At 38.2% G+C, this 22,700-nt stretch overlaps 1 protein-coding gene across 1 annotated transcript in view; it reads left to right on the forward strand.

Annotated features, from left to right (window-relative positions):
• Positions 1 to 1,144: 1,144 nt before the first annotated feature.
• KCNB2 (potassium voltage-gated channel subfamily B member 2) overlaps positions 1,145 to 22,700 on the forward strand; it is a 179,212-nt gene continuing 157,656 nt past the window's right edge. Inside the window, exon 1 of the mRNA XM_085325090.1 lies at positions 1,145 to 1,731. Coding sequence (XP_085181216.1) covers positions 1,153 to 1,731 — 579 coding nt within the window. The 5' untranslated portion in view covers positions 1,145 to 1,152. The remainder of the gene's footprint in view (positions 1,732 to 22,700) is intronic.

Below are 22,700 nucleotides of genomic sequence, written 5' to 3' on the forward strand. Positions count from 1 at the left end.
CCTGATGTATTTGGGGGTAACAGTCCCATCTTGTCACAACCTTCATGCTTGCTCTGCGAACAGGATCATATTCTTGATCTTGTTCACAACAAATGCTTTAAAAAAAAAAGTTGAAGGTATTTCACTTCAAAAGAAAGTGTAGACTGTTGACGTGTTTATTTATGGAGAATGAGATGAGGACAAGGTCTGCACTTTAGTGGTGGAAATTACTAAGGAAAACTTTACTATATTCTAAGAGAAGCCTATCTAAGCTTTCTTAATATTGCTTTTAGTCCTTTTACTATTTAAATATTGTGTCAGATGACTGACCATAGTAGAGATGGTGGGTGGGTTTCCTTCCTGTCTGATAGTGGTATTCCAAATCTGATGATGAACAGCTGCGCTTTGAGAGTTCACTGAAACATGAGGCACAGTGAGTGAGGATGATCTTGCAGATTATTAAAACAGAGATTGCTAGTTGCTGTCACGCGATCACATTCCTGCAGCAACATAACAGGTAAACAAGTGAGACAGCAAAGAGCCTTTGTGAGGAGCCAGAGAATGGTATGCACAGCCCTTGCATATGTAAAACACATGACATATCTAATTGTTTCATTCAGTTTCAGAGCAAATCTCCCAAATTTGAAATTTTCCCTAAATGGAAGGTAGCCCTGGTTGCACTTTGTCCTTGCGAATATCCCTACAATTTTTCCATTAGTCTACCTCACAAATGAATTGATAAGTAATAAGATTTAGCTGACATGACTGTACCAGAAACTGAGAAAAAAAGAACCAACCCCCCCAAGCCTTCTGTACAGTCATATTTGATTTTCATGAATTCAGAAGTTCCAGTGATTTTTTTTTTCTTTTGCTTAAACTAGCCGTACCAGTTGTTCTAATGGTTCCTTACACTACCACAAAAGAGTATCACTTTAGAGTGAGCAAATTACCATCATTAGGTTTTCATCTGTATATGAAAGAGTGGAAGTGGAAAAAGAGAATCTTACAAGAAAACAGTTCGGGGAATATGATGTTTTTGCAAGATTCCAATTTCTTGTTTTTTCCAGCTTCAGGAATGGGTCTGTCTATCTGAAGAGGACTCTTCCCAAGTATTTGTAGTTTCCAAACTCATTCTCATAAAGACTCTGGCTTTACAACTGCATCGTTTTCAAAATGGCTGAGAAGGCTCCATCAGGGATGACCAAAAAGTCTTCAAGGTCCACTCTTTCTCTGCCTCCAGAACCAGTGGAGATCATTAGGAGCAAAGCCTGCTCACGGAGAGTTAAAATAAATGTAGGTGGACTTAACCATGAAGTGCTGTGGAGGACTTTGGACAGACTTCCAAGGACACGATTAGGAAAGCTCAGAGACTGCAATACTCATGAATCTCTGCTGGAAGTATGTGATGACTATAATCTAAATGAAAATGAATATTTTTTTGATCGACATCCAGGGGCTTTCACTTCCATTTTGAATTTCTACAGGACAGGGAAACTACATATGATGGAAGAAATGTGTGCTCTTTCTTTTGGCCAAGAGCTTGATTACTGGGGGATTGATGAGATATATCTAGAGTCTTGCTGCCAGGCAAGATACCATCAAAAGAAAGAACAGATGAATGAGGAGCTGAGGAGAGAGGCAGAGACCATGCGAGAGAGAGAAGGGGAAGAGTTTGATAATACCTGCTGCCCAGAGAAAAGGAAGAAACTCTGGGACTTGCTGGAGAAACCCAACTCATCTGTGGCAGCAAAGGTAGGGTGAACAATATGTTTATCACAAAGACATTGAAAGTGGTATGCATGACACATATTTGACATGCGTGATTAAGTCGCTTTCACTAAAATAGTTAGAAAACAGAAGAACCTAAGAATTTACGTGTCATGAAGTGAATATATCCAATGGAACAGCTAAAACCTGCTGAAATCACCAGAAGGAAACCTGGTGATTTCAGCTGATTTTAGGTAAGCGCTACCTTTCAGCTTTATCATGTATAAACAGAAACATACATATCTGTATGATTGTTAATGGATGTCATATTTAACTCTTTGACAAAAATATGGCTGCAGAGCACTACTTCCTTCCTTGTTAGAAAGGCGTTTGGTTATGAGAAATGTTCTAATAAGTCCACACATGTTTTAGAGTATCRGTAGTGTTTCTTGTTCTGTTACAAGCATTTTATAGGTGTGATATCACTGTCTCATAAGGTTTGCTGAATTAGTTATCAGATATTGTCAACAGCTGCTTCCTGTCATGGTTTTACCTTGGTCGAGGATTGCAGTATGTTACCTCTTACATTATGCTTTTGCAGTCATGAATTAGTGCTCTATATAAAAGTGCTAAAGTATTATATTTAGTATGAAGAAAATTGTTGAAATTTTTCCCCCAGTAAAAGTGTTCAGTATTCTGATCATGTTAAGCTTAACAGTGGCTTTATTTTCTTCTGTCGTTAATTTTTTTTATTGGATGCCACCCGTGTAAGGACTAAAGTAAGTATCAATATATAATAGTGGAATTTATAAGTGTTCTGGACAAAAAAGAAATCCTGGTAAGAATTTTTCTTACAATAACAGTTTCTTACTATTGAGATGCTACAAAATACACAGCATTTTTTATTTTTGTTTTTCACTGTGGAATGCAAAACTGATTATGCAAAGACTGACTTTTGCCAGAATTTTATTTATGGTGCCAGAAAATAAGGTTTAGAACTGGAGTAAAAGCTGACAGGAAAAATAAAGGAGGATATTCAGAATATTTTAGAAAAGTATCTGAACACATTTTCTGTTTCTGAGTTCCATATTCTGGGCCATATGTTCCTCTCCAGGAGAAGGAGCAGAGGGGAAGCAGATGGGCATTAAGCTGTGCCAAAAAGGGTTCAGGGAGGCTGTGTTACACGCTGTGATCCCCTGGTACAAGCTAGCGTCCGTCAGCCCCCGCCAAGCACTTTTGTGACACAGCTGCCACGCGGCTTGCAGAATTCAGGGCCCAGCTTCTCCGTCCTGCACATCCTCAGTACAGCACTGTTTAAAACATTGGTGATGTGATCTGTAGCAGACCTCACCTCCTCCCAGACACAGAAGCACAACTGTGGTACCAAACAGCAGCTCAGCGCTGGATCCGGCTTCCCCACTCGCGGCAGAGTGAGGGACAGTGGTTGAGCCCCTCGTGGGTGAGGCGCGTCGTGTGTGAACTAGGAGACCACCCGACGATACGCAGTTCCTCGACACATCCTATGCCATACTTGCTAAATGGGTTTGAGGGCAGTGAAAACTTGGATGTTTGCTTGTAGGATCTTTTCTAATTTTCTTAAAAGTGAATTCTGTTGTCCATAGGGYTGAAGACACGTGTTTAATTAATGTTTTTCAAATACTATTTTARTTTGGGAATTGAAACAATAGCATGAAACAGATGTATAGGGCAAAATTAAAATACTAATTCTTAAGTTCTTTCACTGTGGGTCTGATCAGCATTTGACCATTCTTTTGCTTGTAGATAAGTGTGTAAATACAGAACAGTTAAACTTACATACGTTCTTTCCATTGACATAAGTCTTTTCATGAATTGCATGGAAATCCCATCGTAGATTTACTTGAAAATAGCTAGGCCAATTCTGACCTTTTAAGGAAATTTTTAAGAAAATTCCTGTTTGGCCACTCAGGCCAGATTTCTTCTCACATGTTGAAAATGAAGGTGGCTGTTTCTTTCACTTCACAAGATTTCTAAATACTTATTTTGTAACCTTTTTATTTCCCTTTCCCTTCCTCTTCTGGTTTGATTGAATGTTACAGGTCTATTATTTCTTGCTACAGGGAATTCCATGTTGCAATGGATAGTTAGTTTCCTTTAGTATTTAAATTGCGTTCTGTCAAAATTGCTGCCATTTCATGTGATTTCTGTGAGTCTAGCAGTAGGAAGTGACAATATTATATGAACTCAGTTTCTATTTCTAATGATCATCCATGTGTAAATATATTTGTGGGCCAAAATTTTGCCCATGGCATCTCAAAGCAGACAATAACGTGGTTGCATAGCATAAAGGATGCATAGCSTAAAGGAGAACAAAAATTGTTGCAGCATATTTAAACTTTTGGAATATAAGCAAACACGCAGAGTTTCATATAAAGCCAAGTATACTGGGAATCAGTCCGATGTACTTTCAAACACCTTGTTGTCATCACAGAACACGTTAGATTTTGTGGCAAGTTCCTAATCTAAAGTGTTTGGATAACACCATTTTCAGATTTCTGTCCTTTTGTTTCATTATGCAGCAAATTGGTAGTTAGTCCTGAAAGAAGAGGCAGAACCTTCTTCTTTCCTCTGTGAGATAMAAAAGCTCAGCTGCGTCATGGAGGTGGTACGTGGAAACCCCAGGGACGAGGGGGCGAGCGCAGCCRCTCCTGCGGCGTTACCTGCCAGCTGGCGCGCGCGGCCGTGGCGTCCGCTTGGCAAGGAGCAGCTCGTCCGTCTTTCAGTTCAAGGGTGAAATGATGCCTCGGAAGGAAATAACGAAGGGATTTTTAGAATGGAAAGCTGAGAACAAAACAAGGAAATACGATCGCGAAGCCTRGAACTCGGACGTTTTGCTCTTTCCAACTTCTAAAGAAATAGATGAAAACAGGGCAACGTACCCAGCTGCTCTGCAGATCCCTGTTCAGACACTTAGCGACAGCGTAGCCCCTAAGCTGTTGGCAGGGACAGATTGCTTTTTAATCCCTTTCACGGAAAAGATTAGGAATGTGAGATAAACACTCAGGTTCGTTTTTTGGGGAGGTGAGTGTGTCTTGCCGCTTACTGATCCGGTAAGAGCCCTCCTAGGTCAGATCCAAAGCTTACCGAATTAAAGCGGGAGTCCCACTTCGGATTAAGCACCTCCAGACAAATCTTGCTCTTTTCGCTGTCAGTGAAGACCTGCCACTGACTTCATTTACARCAAGGTGGGGTACTTGAAGAGCGCATTGAACAGCAGGTATTTCACAGTGTCTGTGGCAATATATAGGAAAGAACAAGATGTTTATATGACATGGAATAAAAACTATGGTTAGCAAGTAAGAAGGCAATATGATATATCAAGTACTACTGCACAATGCAGTGTAGTGGGGGTGCATTTCAGTATATATATATATATATATATATTAATTTTAGCAAATGCAGGTGTGTACTTCATCTCAGTCACCAGGTAATACCTTCTAGGTATGATAGTTCTTGCTTAGTCTTCACTCCAGCAAATCTTTCTGTGAATCCAGTAGAAGTTTTAACTGGGGAATGCAGGATTTGCCTCCATTTTCCTGTGTTCTTGTTAATAAACTTTTAAAATCTGATCAAGACAAAAAGTATTTACAAGATGGGCAAGTTCAAACGTGCAAAGTGATACGAGATGAGAAACAGTACTGTGAATTAGAAAGAGGAATTTTGTGTACTGCACATCCTAGAGCAATTCTTTTACCAAACCAAAGAGTTTGGTAAAGTCTCTCTTACATTCTTTAATTCCTGAATTACATCAGTGTTTTTAGACTAGTTATTTAATTATATCTTTCATGTAACCAGTATTCTGTGAAAACTCCATTTGAAAAAGTTGTTATTTTACCAATGCATAATGAAGCAAAATCAAAACAAAAACATATTTTGAAACTTGATGGTAGAATGATCTGAAAYGGAATAAACTTTCTCCAGAATAGGGTCAGGATACGTGCATTTTTTTTTCCAGAAATGTCTTCTCTTTGAGATTTTCTTTCTTTATCTTTTTTGGAGATTTTGTTTGGGAGGTACAAAAGGTAGGATTTGGCCTTTTAATGACAATTTCTGATCTTCAAACAGCTTTACTAGAGCAGTAGCAGTGCTGACCAAGCTATCAGTAGTCTTAAAGTCCTCAGTAAATACTGGTATGAGCAARGAATTCAAGCCCACGTAGGCTGACTTCAGTGGGATTGCGTAGATCCATATAGGAGATAAACATTCAGTTTTGTTTTTGGGGGAGGTGAGTGTGTCTTGCTACTTACTGATCTGGTAAGAGCCCTTCTAGGTCTGATCCAAAGTTTACTGAGTTAAAGTGGGAGTCCCATTTTGGATTAAGCACCTCCAGACAAATCKTGCTCTTCTTGATGTCTTTGAAGACATGCCATTGGACCACAAGTTCTGAAGCTTGCTAAACTGGGATATTAAGTAGGGAGTTAACAGGGCTGATGCCTTGTTCACTGCACATGTGGTGTGATGTTCTGTGCAGTGCMGCTGAAAAAGATCAGCAGAGCTGTACATTGGAATCACTGTGAGTCCAATGAAATCATAATTTTAATTTTTCTCTCCAAGAGTTGATTCATAAGCTCCTGCATTTATGCTTGTGTTTAGAGAATTAAAGAGCCTAATTTTTTTTTCATTCTTGTTTTATATTGATGAAACTGACTTGGACTAAATCCTAAATAAATATGGAATGTTTCAAGTGCAGATGAGCTACTATAAATATGGAATGAATGAGGACAGAAATAAGTGGAATATCTAGGAGAAATGCAGAGCCTGTTTCTGCCTGAAGATATTTGAACTGATTCAATCATCTTTCACTATTAGTGGGGCATATAAGAGTATATTAAATACTTTACAGTGAAGTTGTCAAGAAATATCACTCAGTTTTTCCATTTTCTGTGTGTTTTGGTATTTTATATCAGAGGTTTGTCCTCTGAAATTAACTAAAGAGTAATTGTTTAAGATTGATTCTACAGATCTTTCATGTGCAAGTAGTTCTTTCTCGTATGAATATTTTCTTCATAGCCCAATGTGAATATGATCAGCTATAAAATGCAATATAAATAGTTAAGTCTTTAAAAATTACTAGTCAGTCATACTCAATTCTTGATTTTTGCATAATCCCTGTTGATGTATATACACAGAGGAGAACAATACTTTTTTTGTCACTTTCCAGCACGGGGTTTACCTTCTTTTAAGTTATCTGAAGCCTGATGAAGTTGAAAGTGTTCCCTGTTAATTGTTTGTCTTGCTTAATGGCTCATCTGTCCTTATTTTGTGGCTCATCCCTACTTATTTTATTTTGTGCTYGGTTGATTCCTTTTTTGTATTTGCTCTACATTACTGACTGTAACATGAGCATTCCTCCTTTGTGAAAAGCACATTAATTTATCAGCTAACTAGTGGATCATCAATTACAGAAGGCATAATTATCCCCAGCCCAAGAGGAAACCAAGAGGAGTTTTTGTGCTGCATTTAGTAACTAACTGTTCATTAAAAAAAAAAAAAAAGAAAAGAAAAGAAAGACAAGAAAAAAGGCATGAGAGGGGGATTCAGGTCACTGACATTTGTCTAACTACCATATGCATTATGATTAGACTTGCCACACTGACTTACTAAGGGAAGACACAGCTGTTATACATTTGGGACCTGATYTGTATTTTCCACAAGCCTGTTTTACATTTGCACTGACTCTTATTTCTATTTAGACTTCCTAGAGTAGCTGCAGGCTGATCTTAGGATAAGTGAGAATTAACAAACTCCCTGTCCATGACCTGAGAACAGAGCTGAATGTCGTATAAAACATTCTTACATTCCTTTGCAAGGCATTATAAATTAACCCCTAGATTGCTGCACACAGAGTTTATTCAGTGACCAACCCTGATTAATGAAACACCACTGATTCTTCTTGTGTTGCAAAACACACCATAAATGCTCAGAGGACATTAGAAAAACTATTAGCTGGTTGTAAGCAGTGCAAAGAAAAGTTAGGACACATAAGAGTCTGTTTTCCAGTCAGTGTTTCCACTAGGTATATCAGATGCAGTGTTCACACAAAGTAAATATTTTTTCTTATTTTTACATCCTTTGTTATGTTGCATAGACAAATCACATTTCCTGCTTSTGTTTTCACTTCAGTTTAGGCTTACATGTTCTGTGTTGTCCTGGTTTTGTTACATGTTTCTCACTACAAAATGCTGTATTTTGTGTGCTTTCTGATCTAATTATAGACCAAGGATGAGTGTAACAGAGAAGTAAGATTGTGCCTTTCTTAAAGCGTGAAATATGACTTTTGTACTATTTAAATTCCTACAAGTGTTTGTAAACCGCAGAGCCTGATCATTTGTTCAAGATAAGTGGTATTTTCTAACTGATAGGTAGGTTGAACTTTTGTTGATCTCTGGTTTCAATTTATTTTTTTGGAAAATCTGTTATGAGCCATAACATRTCTTTATCCATACTACCAGGAATGTTATAGCTTGTATACTCCCACTGTTTTAAGGACAAACAGCTGCTAGAACTGAAATTAAGGAAAAGCACAGAGGATGGTTGCTGGTAAAAAACATGTATCTCCATCAAACTTTCATTTCTGGCCAGGACAATTATTATCCTGCTTTGCTCTTACAAAGAAATAATTTTTGTGCCAACCTATAAAGTCAGTCGATGTGACTGTAAGACAAAGAGTTTGTATTTGATCCTGGTCATTCATATTTAACTAAAGTGTTTCAGTGCCTTGAAAGATAAATGAATATATTGTTTTTTCAATAGATATCCTATTGAGGAACACAGTAGATTGGCAGTAGTTAATTGATTTTGTTTTAGGAGCTTTGTATGCTGACTGTTGAGTTGGTCATTAAAAGATTATTTATCTTCTTTACTTCTTATATGAAGTATCTTGTAACTCCTATTTCAGCATTTTTGGTCAGCCTGAGTATCATGGGAATACAGCTATGATCTGATCTGTCTTGCTGCGGAGGTTCAATACTTCCATTATGTAAGGCTTCCTTCCCTTATATGTGATGTTATCTGTGGTGTGCTGAAAGGTCTGATTTTAAAGTAGAACTTATTAAAAACTATTACTGTAATAAAATAAGTAAAATGTCCTTAAACTAACCTGTTTATTATTGACACTCAGCGCTGTGTAAATCAAATGCTTAAATTATGGAAGCAGTGCCAGAGGCAAAGATACAGTGAGTCATATTTAGACAGTCTGTCACTGGCTTCAAAGCGTGGCACCAGGGAATATTCCCATTCATTACATGAGCAGAGAAAAAGGATCTTTCCTACCTGGAGCTGTGAGAAAAGGCTTCATTGACTCTTGTTTTATTGATACACTGAAGAAAAAGAGTACTGATCAAGAGGCTTGTGAAAGGGGRAAAAAAAAGGCAAGAATAATTATATTTAAATTGGAGGAAATCCATTCTCTATGCTTGGAAGTAAGATACAGTTGATATTATTTTGTAAAGCAAAGTATTAAAGAAATGACTAGGATGTGTTCATATTGGTGTCACCATTCACAGAATCAAACAGCAGCTTGCTATAGCACGGATAAATGTGTTAGGTTTTAGAATATACAAGATTACAGTGAGTAATACCAGAGAGTACAGTCTGCATGAGAACAGCCTATTCCTCAAAGCAGTCCCTTTTCTGTAATCGGTGACAGAGCATTATTCTGATTTACCCCAGCCCCATATGAGCTGCTTATGTTAAGAACAGAATTTAACCCTATGCTGATTGCTTTTTTTTACCACTCTTTATAACCTATTTCTGATAGCTGTAGTGATAAATTGAGTATAGTCCAGTATCAATTGCATATACCTTACAAAATATGTATTGCAATATTTCGGTTGAGGATGGTAATATTCTGTGCACTATGACATGACTCAGTAAAGTCAGCGGCATCTGGTGAGCTGGCTTTTCATCTGTGACATGTCACGTAAGCTGTGTCCTGCCCGAGTGGACAGACCAGAGTGTTGTGCCTTTCACCTCCCCGAGAGGCAGATCACATGTTCAAAAAATGCTGCATTTCCCTTACATATTTTCATAAGCAGTTGCTGGTGTATTGTCTTCTTTCATGTAAGATACTTGGAAACAACAGATGACAAGGAGCTACACTAATAAATTAAGTGATATGAAGGTGATGTTATCTGAAGGTTTATCCAAACCAAACCTGTTGGAAGCAAAGACCTATGTTTATTCTATGGGCAGACAGGCTCTATCCTGCCTTTATAAAGCTGAAAGAGGGAAGTTGATGTGGTGTCCTGCAGGCTGGCCTTTCTGTTTAGCTCTCACATTCTCTTGGAAGATGAAGAGCAAATGACAGCTTCCAAGTGACTGGAAAGCCAAAGACATTCTTGCAAGTTRCTTTTTTCAAAAAAAGCATGATATTTGTCATGACATATGGTAAACTCRTGAGTCTTCTATTTGATGGAGTTATGTGAATATTTGACACACAGGATTGAATACAGCTCCTCTGAGGGAGTGCCAACTCTTAGGAATATTGAAAACAGGCATGTAACACTAGCACAGCTGTTTCAAAGTGGGGTCCCAGTAGAGTCTTTTTATGAGGACACCACAGTCTGTTCTTCATATGCATTGGTAACTGGCTTTGGAGATGCATACAATAAGGCCAGGTTCTCAAGTGAAATAAGTCAGGGAAATTCATTAAAGTGTATTTGACTTACACTGGCTGGGACCCAGACGAAAGCCCTGCTTTTGAAGTTGTTTGGTTAAGTTTACAGTATACTTTCCACGTGCATATTATGACATTATGAGTGAGGCAATATATATACCTCAAATACCATACCTGAAGCGTGTCTTCTGGTATTTGTGAGCAACAATGGAAAGGGACATGCTGACCTTGAAAAGCACTCTTAAACCCTACAACAGTTAGGCCTACATACTAACAAACTAGTTCTCATTTCCCAGGAGTTATTAGTGGATACCGGAGCTTTTAGTCAGACATTCCTGTAAGTATATATATCCTATGTGTAAGTATATATTATATTGACAAATCTGTATGTCAAAATAAGTTTCAACAAAGATTCTTTTTAAACTCAAAGTATTGCACAATGAGAAAACGTGTGAGGTTGTGAAGGCAAGCAGGGCAGTGGGTTTCTCTGGGTGCTTAAGCACCTACAAACAGCCTGACTCATATTTGCTGAATATTCTTGTCATCTTGTAGCTAGCTGTTGTAAATACTGATAGATGACTTATTCCAAGGTCTGGAGGAGCCAGAACATGGGGTTCATCCTGAGGTCTGATGAAATTTTGATCTGAATTATAAAGTGAATCTCTGAGTTTGGGCCAATCCTACCTGGTCTTTGAGGTTCAGATTAATTTCTCACTTAGAACATATTTACAAAGTGCTTGTGGGAATTATGTAGCTTACTCCTACCTAAAAACTGGCACTTCACTGAGCTAAAAWAAAAACCTAGGATTATCTAAGCTTTCCTGTTCTAGCCTCTAAAAAGTAAGTTAAATAAAAGTCCAACAGCAGCAAAGTTTTCACAAAACAGCTCTTAAAAGAAGATCCTTTTTCTCCAAGGGAGAATTTTGTTGCAATGAGTTTTGTTTCAAAGTGTTGGAGCGTATTTGTTACCCAGGGTTCAGTGTTTTTACTTATCTGTCATTGGATCTGTTCTGATGCAACCACAAGGGTGATAACTCACTTTAAATAGCTCAAGCTCAAGGTATGGGCATGTGCCAGAAGTATCCCAAGGGCAGCCAAGTTGCAGAGATAGCTTTGGTGTCATGGGTCCCTTGCAGAATGCCCCACCGCAAGTGACATACTTTGTGAGAGCTCAGTCCAACCTGACTTGATTCATCRCATTATTTGAGGTAGTATTTTCAGTGAAGTTCTGAGATGCCATTTTTTAGACTTCTTCARTCAGTCAGTGACTGGCAATGTCAAAATGACTGTCACAGTGTCTGTGACAAAAGGCATTAAGTTTTGTTTAAAACCTGATGTTTTATTTCCCAAGCACTGTATTCTCCTTTAGGATTGCTTACTGAAGACTCTTTAGGTGGTCTGTCTGTTCTGCTTTACAGAACTAAATAGCAGTGTGTTTGGCTTTTTGGGAGCTTTTTGGGAGAATAATGGATTTTTCTAAATTAAAGTAGTTACAGTAAATCTTTTGTGAACTGCTGCAGACCATCTAGTGTATGTTGCAGGATTGTTCTCTGAACAAACTTATTTCCATTTCTGTTGTTTTCACAAAGCCTTTTTTATTTTCATGTGTTAGCCTTTAAAATTTTTGGTATACATTTTTTTTTTTTTTGAGAACTTAAATGCAGTAAAAAAAAAACTGTTCCAAAAGTTTCTTGGTCTAGGTTCTCTGCAAATACAGAATTTGTCTGACTATAGCACATGAAGACTTGTCTACAAGTCTTGAGTTCTGTCAAAAAGTTGACACTGACTTCAAAGAGCTTTAGATCATTCCTAATGCATTTAATACCAAAGGGCAAAACATCTAATATACACAGAGTACATAGCTATATGGCGAGTCCTGTTTGATTGAACCATACAGCCTTGTTCATAATTTAAATTGGAGGGACAAATAACTTTTAGCCATAATTTAACACTGAGGCTGTAAGTCTGGATACATCTGGTCAAAAGTCTGTTCAGTACTTAGCTTACCCTTGGGCCAGCATGGTGCAGTTTAGTCTCTTCACTGGCAATACATAAAGCAATTGCAAGAATGGCAAGCATTTGCAATATTGTGGCATGAGTTACGACTAGYCACTTTTGAATCTGCACTTCAAAAGGCTAGAAACCAACTTAGAAACCAGCACTGTGGGTGGGAAGGTGCTGCTCATGACCCAAAAGAAGGACTAAAAGCCTGGAGCCATTTTGAGATACCTTTACTGTTTTACACTGTGTCCTGGCAGAACTCTTAGTAATTCTGAGCATGTAGTAATGTAAGCATGTGAGCATGGAATAATACTGCGGAGCATATGTTTCTTCTCATACCTTCCCTTTGGCTTATTACATGTGTACGCTTAGCAGCTTCTCAAGTTATAGCCTGGAGTAGTCTGTTGCTTTGATAACGTGTAACTACAGACGTAACAGAGGAGTTTGGTTTAGCTGCAGCTGCACTACACTGAGAATGAATCTGGCATGTTTATTAATTTTTTAGTAATATTACAGAGTTTGTTATAGGTCCCAGTATAGCTTGGGATCTCTGGGGTCTCTTTGAGTTAATTGCTGTACAGACAGACATTGTTTTATGGTTATTGTCACAGAGAAGTAATCGGAAATGGCCTGGAAGATGAAAGAATTACTTTTTTTGTATAGAAAGTTAGGTACAGAAAATTAAGTATGTAGATGCAGGCAGTTTTTTCATCTTAAAATTCAAGATTTTCTGGATACTTTTATAAACTATTATGTACCCACATGTCTTTGCAGTGTAGTTTGCTATGTTCAGTTGTGTCTGGCTGACACCAGCAGATCTGCAGTACCAGCTCCAAGAGCTTTTTCCTCAGAAGATAGGCTGTGAGGTTGAAGGTCGTAGAGCTCAACTTGATGCTGACTTGTGTGGTGAAAGGAATTAGAAGGCTTCTCCAAATAGATTTAGAAATCTAGATTTGTTTTCTTTTACTTTAGCAAGTGATACATTAAGGCTTGAAATATGAGAACAGAATATAAGTAAGATTTGTGGCTTTGTGCTAGAGTTCAGTTTATTATGAAAGATATTATAACCTGAGAAAATTCTATTTGATTTTTGAGAGGAAAGAGAAGGGACGGTCAGTATATTTCTATTGTTTATTCTGTCAAAAGTAAATAAATCTAAGAAAGGTCTAAGAAACAAAGTTTAACAGAGCTAAGCAATCATTTTAGGAAGTATACAAATGGAATCCTGTGAACTGAATGCTACCTAGCATATTTTCTTTGTCTCTTGAAAATGTTTCTTAAGTTGGCTTTAAAAAGTGGATTATTCAAAACAGTAAAAGAAAAGATAAAATGTTTGCAAGTTGATTTAAAAAACCACTGCAGTGTCCTGTTAGGAAATATCAGCGAGATCAGTGTAAATGTTTGCACTTTCATGTGCTAGTTAATAGGTTTCGTGGTTAGGGGAAGCACGATATGCAGTTACTGGGGGAAAATGTTCCCTCTGCCCTCTCCCTGCATGTTAGGACACTGTAGTGAGAACTCATAAGTGGAATATTTTCACTAGAAATATTTTCCCTCTACCAACTGTTGTAGTAGTGGATGTGTGCCCTGCTCCTGTTTTACTCTGATGCACGGGTTTCCTGGTTTTACTCATTGCTGTATTTTAGTAAGAGGAAGCAGGTGCACTGCAAGAAATGAAGTGAGAAATCACCCTGAGAGGAGATTGAAGATGTGACGTTCTGACAAAACAATAAATGAGAGGRAAAAAAAAAGATACTTCTCATGGAGAACAGCTTTTTTAGCTTTAAAAAAAAATCCAGTAGCAACTTTCAAGCAGCCCAAGGACTGTTGCCTTGTGATCTTGGTCAAAACACTTAGATTTATTGTGGTTTAGTTCTTCCATTTTGAAGTTGGAAAATTCACTCCTGTATCACAGACCTACAGTTAGTAATTTGTTAATTGCTAGTTGCGTTTAGTTTCTTATATTATTTGACCATCAGGATGGCTCTTATACTTTCTTCAGTGGACTTGGCATTTGTTTATTGCAATCTGAATTTTAGACAGGTATATTCTACTGCCTGATGATGAGGTTGAATAGCATGGATTTCATTCTAGACTACCTGTGGGAAATTAACCCAACATACTGAAGATGCTATGATAAGAATGAGAAGGTGTATAATTCCTCTTATTTTTTCAGTAGCTTTTTCAGTCTATTGAATTCAGGAAGAGTTAATGCAGTTTGTTATGTACTTGTATGTGTACTTTTGGATGAAATAAGTTAAARTCTTTGTAGAGAGTAGCTAATCAGATGAGAGAGCTGGGATCAAAAGGTGTAGTGTTTGATAAATGTGCTATAAATAGAAGAGGTGAGGTTTAGACCGCGTTCTTCAGAAAGCGTTCTCAGTACTCAGAGTAGCAGTGATATAATGGCGGGACAATTCTTGTTACAGTATTATGTCACTCATGTTAATGACATCTGTATGGAGGATAAGCTCTCTGAAATATTTCTCTTCTCTTTTCTGAAAACACATCTGCTTGCTTTTGAAGAGCGCTGGTATGTCTGAATCGACAGTTTCCTTTCTTCTTAGGCTATTTCTGTCATTATTTGAAAATAAAGATTTTGGTTTATGGAGTATGACATTGAAAACATAAGACTGATCTTGGAAATATTCATTACTGCGTTGAATCCCTGATAACGTGTCTGATACTTACCTTCCAGCAGTATGGTTTCACATTAATGTAACTTCAGTATTTATAACACCTGCATCATCTGTTTCTTTCCAGATTTGTTTTAAAAACAAATACTAACACTCACCTAAGCTGGGTTCCTGAAAAGGAGGCTGTTTGCGACAGGGAAGTGGTTAACAGAGCACGGTTGCTAATAGATTTTTTTTGTTGCCCATCTTCCATAGATGCATCCTCCCTCAGGGCTTCTCTGGCAGGGGACGTGCAGCTGCAAACTGTGCTGCTCAGGCTCAGATGTCTTCTGCTTGTGAAATCAAGCTGAAAGGCGGCGTGCAAGCTGAAGGAGAGTCCATGTCAGTCACCACAGGCGGGAGGCCAGACTCTAATTCTGTTCAATGCCCCTTTTCCTTGCCTTTTTAAAAGGAAAGATGGGAAGCGAGCCTACAAAATCTCAAACATTTCCCTGTATTCCAATTATGTTAAAAGGAATATTATTTGTGAGAAACTAGGCTGAATTTAAGAGTAGTCTTTGCAGGAGGAAAAACCCTTCAAAAGTAGGTACTAAACAGGGAATCCTGTGACAGACTGGTTTGTATACAGCAATGTTAATCATTTCTTGTTCTAACTTGGTGATTTTTGATTAAAGAAGCAGTTCTCTCCTGCACTTCCTCCACTACTATCTTAGGCAAAAATGCGCACAGAAGTGACACTGAACCTGTACAGACATATCTGAATAAAACTCAAAAAAAGAATTAAGTTTTTAACAAAACTTCCACTTTTCAGTTGCCATGCTTGTATGAATAAAGTACAGTTTTCTTCTCCCAGTTGTATATACCTGAAGAAAGAAGTTGAGCAGAAAGCCAGTGCTGTGTTGCTGTTTTCTGAAGGTCTAAATAGAAATCTTGCACATTTTTAAATTATTTCTTGCTAAAATGTATACTATTAAATATTATTACGTAAATGTTGTTTTAAAATTTCTCCGAGGTGAAACCTTATGTACTGGAAGTCTCTTGAGGCATTTATAGCAGGAATGCTAACGCCCGTTAACTCTGGTGGATACTACTGTTAACGTAGATCTGGTGTGAAAGGAAGAAAGAGGATATATTTTTAGTGGATGAAAAAGCCTGATAAAATCATACAATGATGTAAAATACTTGGGCATTCATTGTTTGGTGAGTTGTCACAGATAAGGTAGATTTTCTGGGCTTAAGGGTACTATTTTGAAACTCAGTTGCTGTTAAAGGAGATTTACAGTACTCTGAAAAAAATGGAGTGAGATAATGGATCAAAAGGAAGTAAATCAAGGAGGCAGACTGCGTCTGAACAGCAAAAGTAGTCTTGTCTTCCCCGTCCCCTCAAAGTCTGAGGTTTTCTCCGTCCCAGCCCTCTGACCGCCGGCTGCGCTCGGCGTCTGCCCTGGGGGCGGCTGAGCCGCAGCGCGCTTCGGGGCGCTGCCGCGGATTGCCGTGTGTCAAAGCGGAGGAGGAGGCTGTATCCGCAGCGAGGGGCAGGTTGGCTGGGATGCCGTATGTAATTCGGGTGACTGTATTTCCTGTATGAGTAACCCAATATTTGAACTGCGGGGCTGGCGTTATTTCACGTAATATGGGTTGGGGAAGAATGGAACGGACAATCCGAGTCATCGGATAACTTGGATAACATCTGAGGCTAGAAGCGATCAGCACATGAGAAGACCGAGGCCAAGGTAGGGAATAAGAGAGAAATAGTCACCAGGTGTCTTTATACACTGAAGTCCTGAGGCATAACAGGTTTTTAGCACCTACCATTTTGTGATGGCAGTATTACTCRATTCTCCTGAAAAAAATCTTTACTTTCCCATTACTGATTCCTGCAAAGTGGAGCATTAGTTAGCCTCTTAAGAAAGTTCTAAAGCTCCTTATTTTTTGTTATGTTACTTTTTTTTAATATATGTTTACAAGTGCAAATCACATCATACCTACCCTGACCAGACAAACATTACCATCTTTCCCACGGACTTTTGTCTAATGCTTAAGTTTCCCAGGGACAAGAATAGGCCAGAAATGCAGTACAAGCTCTGTATAACTTTGGGGCTATTGAAGAAACTATGTTGTCTTATTTTGTGTCATAGTTTCCGGTTTCTCAATGACAATAATCACTTACATTCTGAAGTCATCATTTAATCAGTAATCCAGTATAACTCTAAATTAGAATCCTAATACATTTTTTTCTGAATTCATGATATTTGAATCTGTTTCTTTGTTAGTGCTTTGCTCTAATGGTGTCTCCTCTACAAAGCTACTTTATTTTATTTTACATTAAAGCCCCTCATAATACCCTTGTTATAAGTAAATCTCTTTATAAGAGTGTAAATTAAAGGATATCACAACTGTGCTGTAAAATATTGCACTCTATCATCTTTCTCATGGGTTTCCCAAGTAGACTGAGAATTCACAGCTGAAGGAAATACAAATGAACTCCAACTCTTACACAGACYGCCCGGACCTGGTTTGTAAATTAGCGCAGTGGGCGTTCATTCAGGTGTTGTGCAGATCTAATGGCTAGATTACTTTTCCAGGTAAACYTCAAGCTTCTGTATAGCTCAAGCCTTTCTGGGGAGTATTTTTAGGGGAATTACAATTATAACAACTTATTATAGTTACCTAGCAGTTATTTAACTTCAGTTGGAATTGAATCACATAGCAGCATATATTATGTAGGCATACTGTGCCACAGATGAAAACCTGCTTTTGCTTTGCAATTTTGTTGAATTTTCTTGAAAGCAAAACACTTTATTTTACCTAAAGGAAGAGTACTACTGATTTACTACTACTACTAACCCTACTTTGCTATGTGCAGTAGCAATAAATGAAAGTTGGTTACTTGTGCTTCTGAGTGAAAGCAAACTATATTGATTTCCTTAGCAACAAATGCATTACATGAGTGATCTTGGAATACACAACATTTTAAGTAAATAATATAACTAGATATGTTATGCAACTTTTTGGTTAAAAAAAAAAGAAGTTGCCATGTCATCTGTTAGTTCTCAAGTTTGCCTTGTTTTAATTGATAGCACAAAATGTCAGGATAGTGATGGCTATCTAATGAAAGAGAAGGCCTGATAAGCCTTCTCCTTGTGAGGAAGATTATTCTTTCTGTGAATGCTAATCAATGTTTTCTCCAACTTCGTAGGACAGAATTTTGAAATTAAGTAGGGGACAGCTGCTCCCTTTTGTTTACTGACAGCTAATGTATAAACATTAGGCACATGCATATAAKAGTTATTGCACGAAGTGAGGTGTTTTGCAGCTGTGCTAAGTCATATATGCATATCATCAGATCAGTCCAAATTGGGAGTTCCCCACTGAACAGTATACATTTTCCTTGAGATAAAAAATRCTGTGATACTGTTCATTCTGTTGTGTAAATCATTCCTTTCAAAGACTTAGCRTCACAAGCTCACCTCTGTGGTGAAAACACATCTATTAAAGAAAGCATCCGCATTTTACAGCATTTGGGAATATAGTTAATGACCCTTGCTTACGGATTAAATGCAGACAAATAGATGTATGCTGTCATCTGTCCCTGTAGCCATTGTTTTAGTACTGAGTGCCTTTTAATATGAGTGAATTGAGACTTAAAGTAGTTTTACAGAGAAGCTTTGTTATACAAATGTGGAACAGAAATGCAGAGCAGCTCYTCTGAGGTCATATACAGAACATCCATGACAAAGCAGAGACCTGGATCCAAATCTCTCATGTCCTACCTASTCCCCAACACCAGGACTATCTTTCCTTTCTGGGGAAATCTAGAGTTACATATTTCAGCCTTCAGACAGCTAGAGTTTGTCCGTGCTTACCATTACTAATTAAATAATGCTCTCATTTAATAGTATTGRCAGAGATTTTCCAGCTTACAAGCATAAGGGACTCAGATGTCTTGTTTCTACTCRTTTTAATGGGAAATATTCACTATTTTAGCCATTATACTGTGGATGTATATGTGTAATGAAGTAATTTRTGGATTACACTATACTTACAGAATCGAACTGTTACTTATCATAGTGACCATTTGCCTTTGATTGGATTTCTACAGTGTAGCTTGAAAAGTGAATTAATATTTAATATAAAGTCAATGAAAAAGACTTCATAGGTGGGAAAAGAAAAAGGAATGCTGAAAGCAGAGATTAAAGAGTAAAAATGTCTACAGGTAGATCAACATTTTAGATATTTATCCATAGCCATTGATTCTTAATTCTGTCCTGGTCTTTGCACTTGAAAATTCCTTTTGTTTGGTCAGCAGATGTGAAGAATCTCCTCTTAGAGGCTGCAACCTGAGTAATCTTCCAGTGTGCTTTGGACACACTGAATTTATAGTCAGCGCAGTCAACTTTTGGATTCAGAAGAACAACATGTCCCACTGTATTTTGAACAGTCTGAAACGAGTTACATGATAAAAGCCCTACAAGTYATCAAACGGAATCAAATAATGGCTAAACTGAAAGATATATTTTACAATCAGAAAAGACCACAGTGAAAACACCTCTACAGGAATGGGTTCACCTGGATTTGATGAGGGGTATATCTTARTGTCCTGGAAGGAAAACAAGAGGAAGGGAAATGGGGAAAAAATAGCAGWCAGGAAAACTGAGTGATGGAGGAGATGCTTGAGAAATGCTAAATTGCTAAGGGAGGCTTTAACTGAGAGGCATTACAGTTCAGTAGCAGGCAATCAGAAGTCTCTAGTCCTCAGGCTGCTGCAGGTCACAGACCTTCGCTCAGTTATCCTTTGTACAAAGGTCACTGCTTTGTTTTTGGCTGAAATACTCTTTCCAGAAGGACACCGTCCTTTTGGAGTGTGTGATGGTGACCTGGCCTCCATTCATGGCAATTTTGAGTTGCCTCCAAGCAGAGAGGCTTATTTTAATAAGACCTGGTCTGGGTTGGACAGTCTGCGGGGAGGACTCTTGAATGCTCCTTTCCTGAGGGGAGAGGTCAGAGYCTCCGACAGTTTGTCTCTCCAGGATGTCATGAACTGAGTGTTTYAAAAGCCAGATTTGGCAGCAATGTAAGAATTTCCAGTATGAAGGTCTTCCTGTTGCTTTCTATACACTTTACTGGATGCAAACTGTTATAGTCATATTTAGGTGTGATAGCTTSATGGTGTCTACTTTTATTCAAATATAAAGAAGGAAAGCTGAAACTGCTGCTCTYTTATTCTGATGAGAGAAAGTAGCAAGATTATATCAAGCTCTTCTTGCTTCCTCTGCTTCATTAAATATTTCCAGCAATGCTTCCTGTAACCTATGATTCGACATGGAAAATTGAAGTGTTGTTATTGTCACAACTACCCATCAGAAAGGCCGAGAACTGCCAACTATTTCTTTCTATTAGAGCACACCAGCTAGGCTTCTCTAGGGTTGGCAAAGCCTGATGTTCTCCTGAGCAAATATGAATCCGTCTTCAAATCTGTTGTGAATGGAGTTAACTCTCCTTCATTTTCTCTTTGTCTTGTTCCAATTGCTCACACTTTAATACAAGCTAAACAGCAATCTTGGAAACTTAGTGAAAAAAAGTGCATGAAACAACTGCTACTTTTTGTTCTTTACTTGGAATATAGGAAACGCCTGAACAGAAATGACCAATTTCCGTCCAAGCAGTTSTCATCCTCTCAGAGAAAGTAAATGCCACCCTGTCTGGCTTCTGAAAACAGATGAGGCTAGCTAGTTTAATTGCTCAGAGAGAGGCAAAGCTGAGCATACTCAGAAACAGAACTAGAGAACTGATGTTGTAGGTAAACTTGGATGAYGTGTTCACATACTGTTGCATTTGCTTATTTCTTTATATCACCACCAAGTGAATTGAGGTCATTATAGAAAAAGATTTTAAACGAAAGATAAAGAAAATTTGGGAAGTAAAGAAGCATACAAAATCAGGCTGGTAGTCCATTAGAGAGAAAGTAAGGCAAAAAAAAAGCTCTCTTTTTAGTTAAAAATAAGGCAAAGGTAATCAAATTTAAAGAAATAGCAAAAACTAGTGTTGACAAGGTCCTATTTAAGCAAGATTTGTAAAAAACAGACAGACCAATATACGTAAAGGTTCTACACATATTATGTAAATCTTTTTAAAAAAAAAAAAAAGGTATGGCACATCAAGTGAAATGCCTAGTTTTATTTGAGGATATTAGCGGAGTATTTCAGAGACTTGATGGAAGGAAACTCAACCTTAATATCAGGCTACAAAGTATATATGAACAACAGAGTAAATCCCAGCAGTGGAGGAAAGTTCCTCTACATGAAGAGTTCAGAGAGTTCACTGTACCGGAAGGAACCCAGAATCCCAGTGGACTGAAATCCCAGATATAAACAGAGAGAATGAAATGCTACAGCTGTACTGCCCACTGCTAGATCTGGATGAGGACAGGGATTGTGAACAGCTGAAATCAAAGAGGAAGGAAATCAAAGAGGCTGCAGAGGCAAAAACCTCTGATACGGTGTGTTACAAAGGACARATGCTTAGACTCCATAAATGCATGTTTCAGAATATAACTGAAGCAAAGCTATTAATATTGTTTGGAAAATCATAATCATTTTAAGATCAAAAATAAAAAGTATTTGCTACAGAAATACTTAATTTCAAAATGGAAAATTTCATAAAGCTGAGACGGCTTTCTGAAATCAACGCTAAAGGAACAAATATGTTCCTGGCAACTTTACTACCGCTTMTAAAACAATTAAAGCTACAAGCAGAAATGGAAAATCAGTAAACTAAAGAAAGGTTTCTGTTACAAATAGAAAAGAACATAAGCACAAGGAAAGATCCATTGAATGCYGTTACACACAGCAAGACAGATGTAACCTCCAGCTCAGGAAGTCTCCAGTTGCGGATTGCTGGAAGTTGGGTATACATACTGAGGAAAATCTCTCTCTGAACTCTTCCTTTTTTATACTCTTTCCCTGTCACTGGGCACTTTGAGGCACATGATAAAGGCCCAGCCCTTTGCTGTCTCCCGGTGTGGCCATTCTCGTGTATGTTCCTCTTATTTCACGTACCACCACTTCAGCGTGCTAGGGTTTTTCAGACTGAGAGGTCACTGCTGAGTGAGTTTTAGATACGTCAAGATCAAGCAGCCTCTGAGCTGAATTTTGTGTCGGTTTGCTTGTTTCTGGATAACAGTGCTATTTTGGTCACTTGAGTTTATTTATTGAATCTGAGCGCTTGTGCTGTGCATACCYAAACGGTTAGTCCACCAAAGCGCAACTGTAGGGGCGTTTTGTCGCTCTGCAGTCAGAAGGCGAAGCAGTTGCCCTGCACAGCGCAGAGATGAAGGTAATTAACAGAAATGTAGTTAAAAARGACACTCAGGGGAAATGGGAAGAGAAGTGCACTGCCCCAGCAGATCAGGGTAGCTGTGCTGGTTCCTGGGCCTGTGATAAAGCACAGCTGAGGCTGCTTTCAAACAGTGTGGGAAGATGATGCTGCTTTGCTCCCTGCCAGCTGGTTAGTGTTGCTGCTGTGTTGTTGGAGCTACATGAGATACTGTTTTTCTTTGGTAAAGCCGGGTTTTTGATCTTTTGAGTRTGTTATGTTTTCATTTTTTGTGGCTTGAAAGCATTTAGCTACCAGGCTTTCTCAGGGTCATAAAATGTTTGCATTGAGAAATAACGGAGACTGTTTTTCTTTTGAATGCTAGTACAAATCATTGACAAATAGCA

This window comes from Rhea americana, unplaced genomic scaffold (genome assembly GCF_003343005.1).
Source record: "Rhea americana isolate MKP2758 unplaced genomic scaffold, rheAme1 scaffold_121, whole genome shotgun sequence".
In the NCBI taxonomy this organism is placed as follows: Eukaryota; Metazoa; Chordata; class Aves; order Rheiformes; family Rheidae; genus Rhea; species Rhea americana.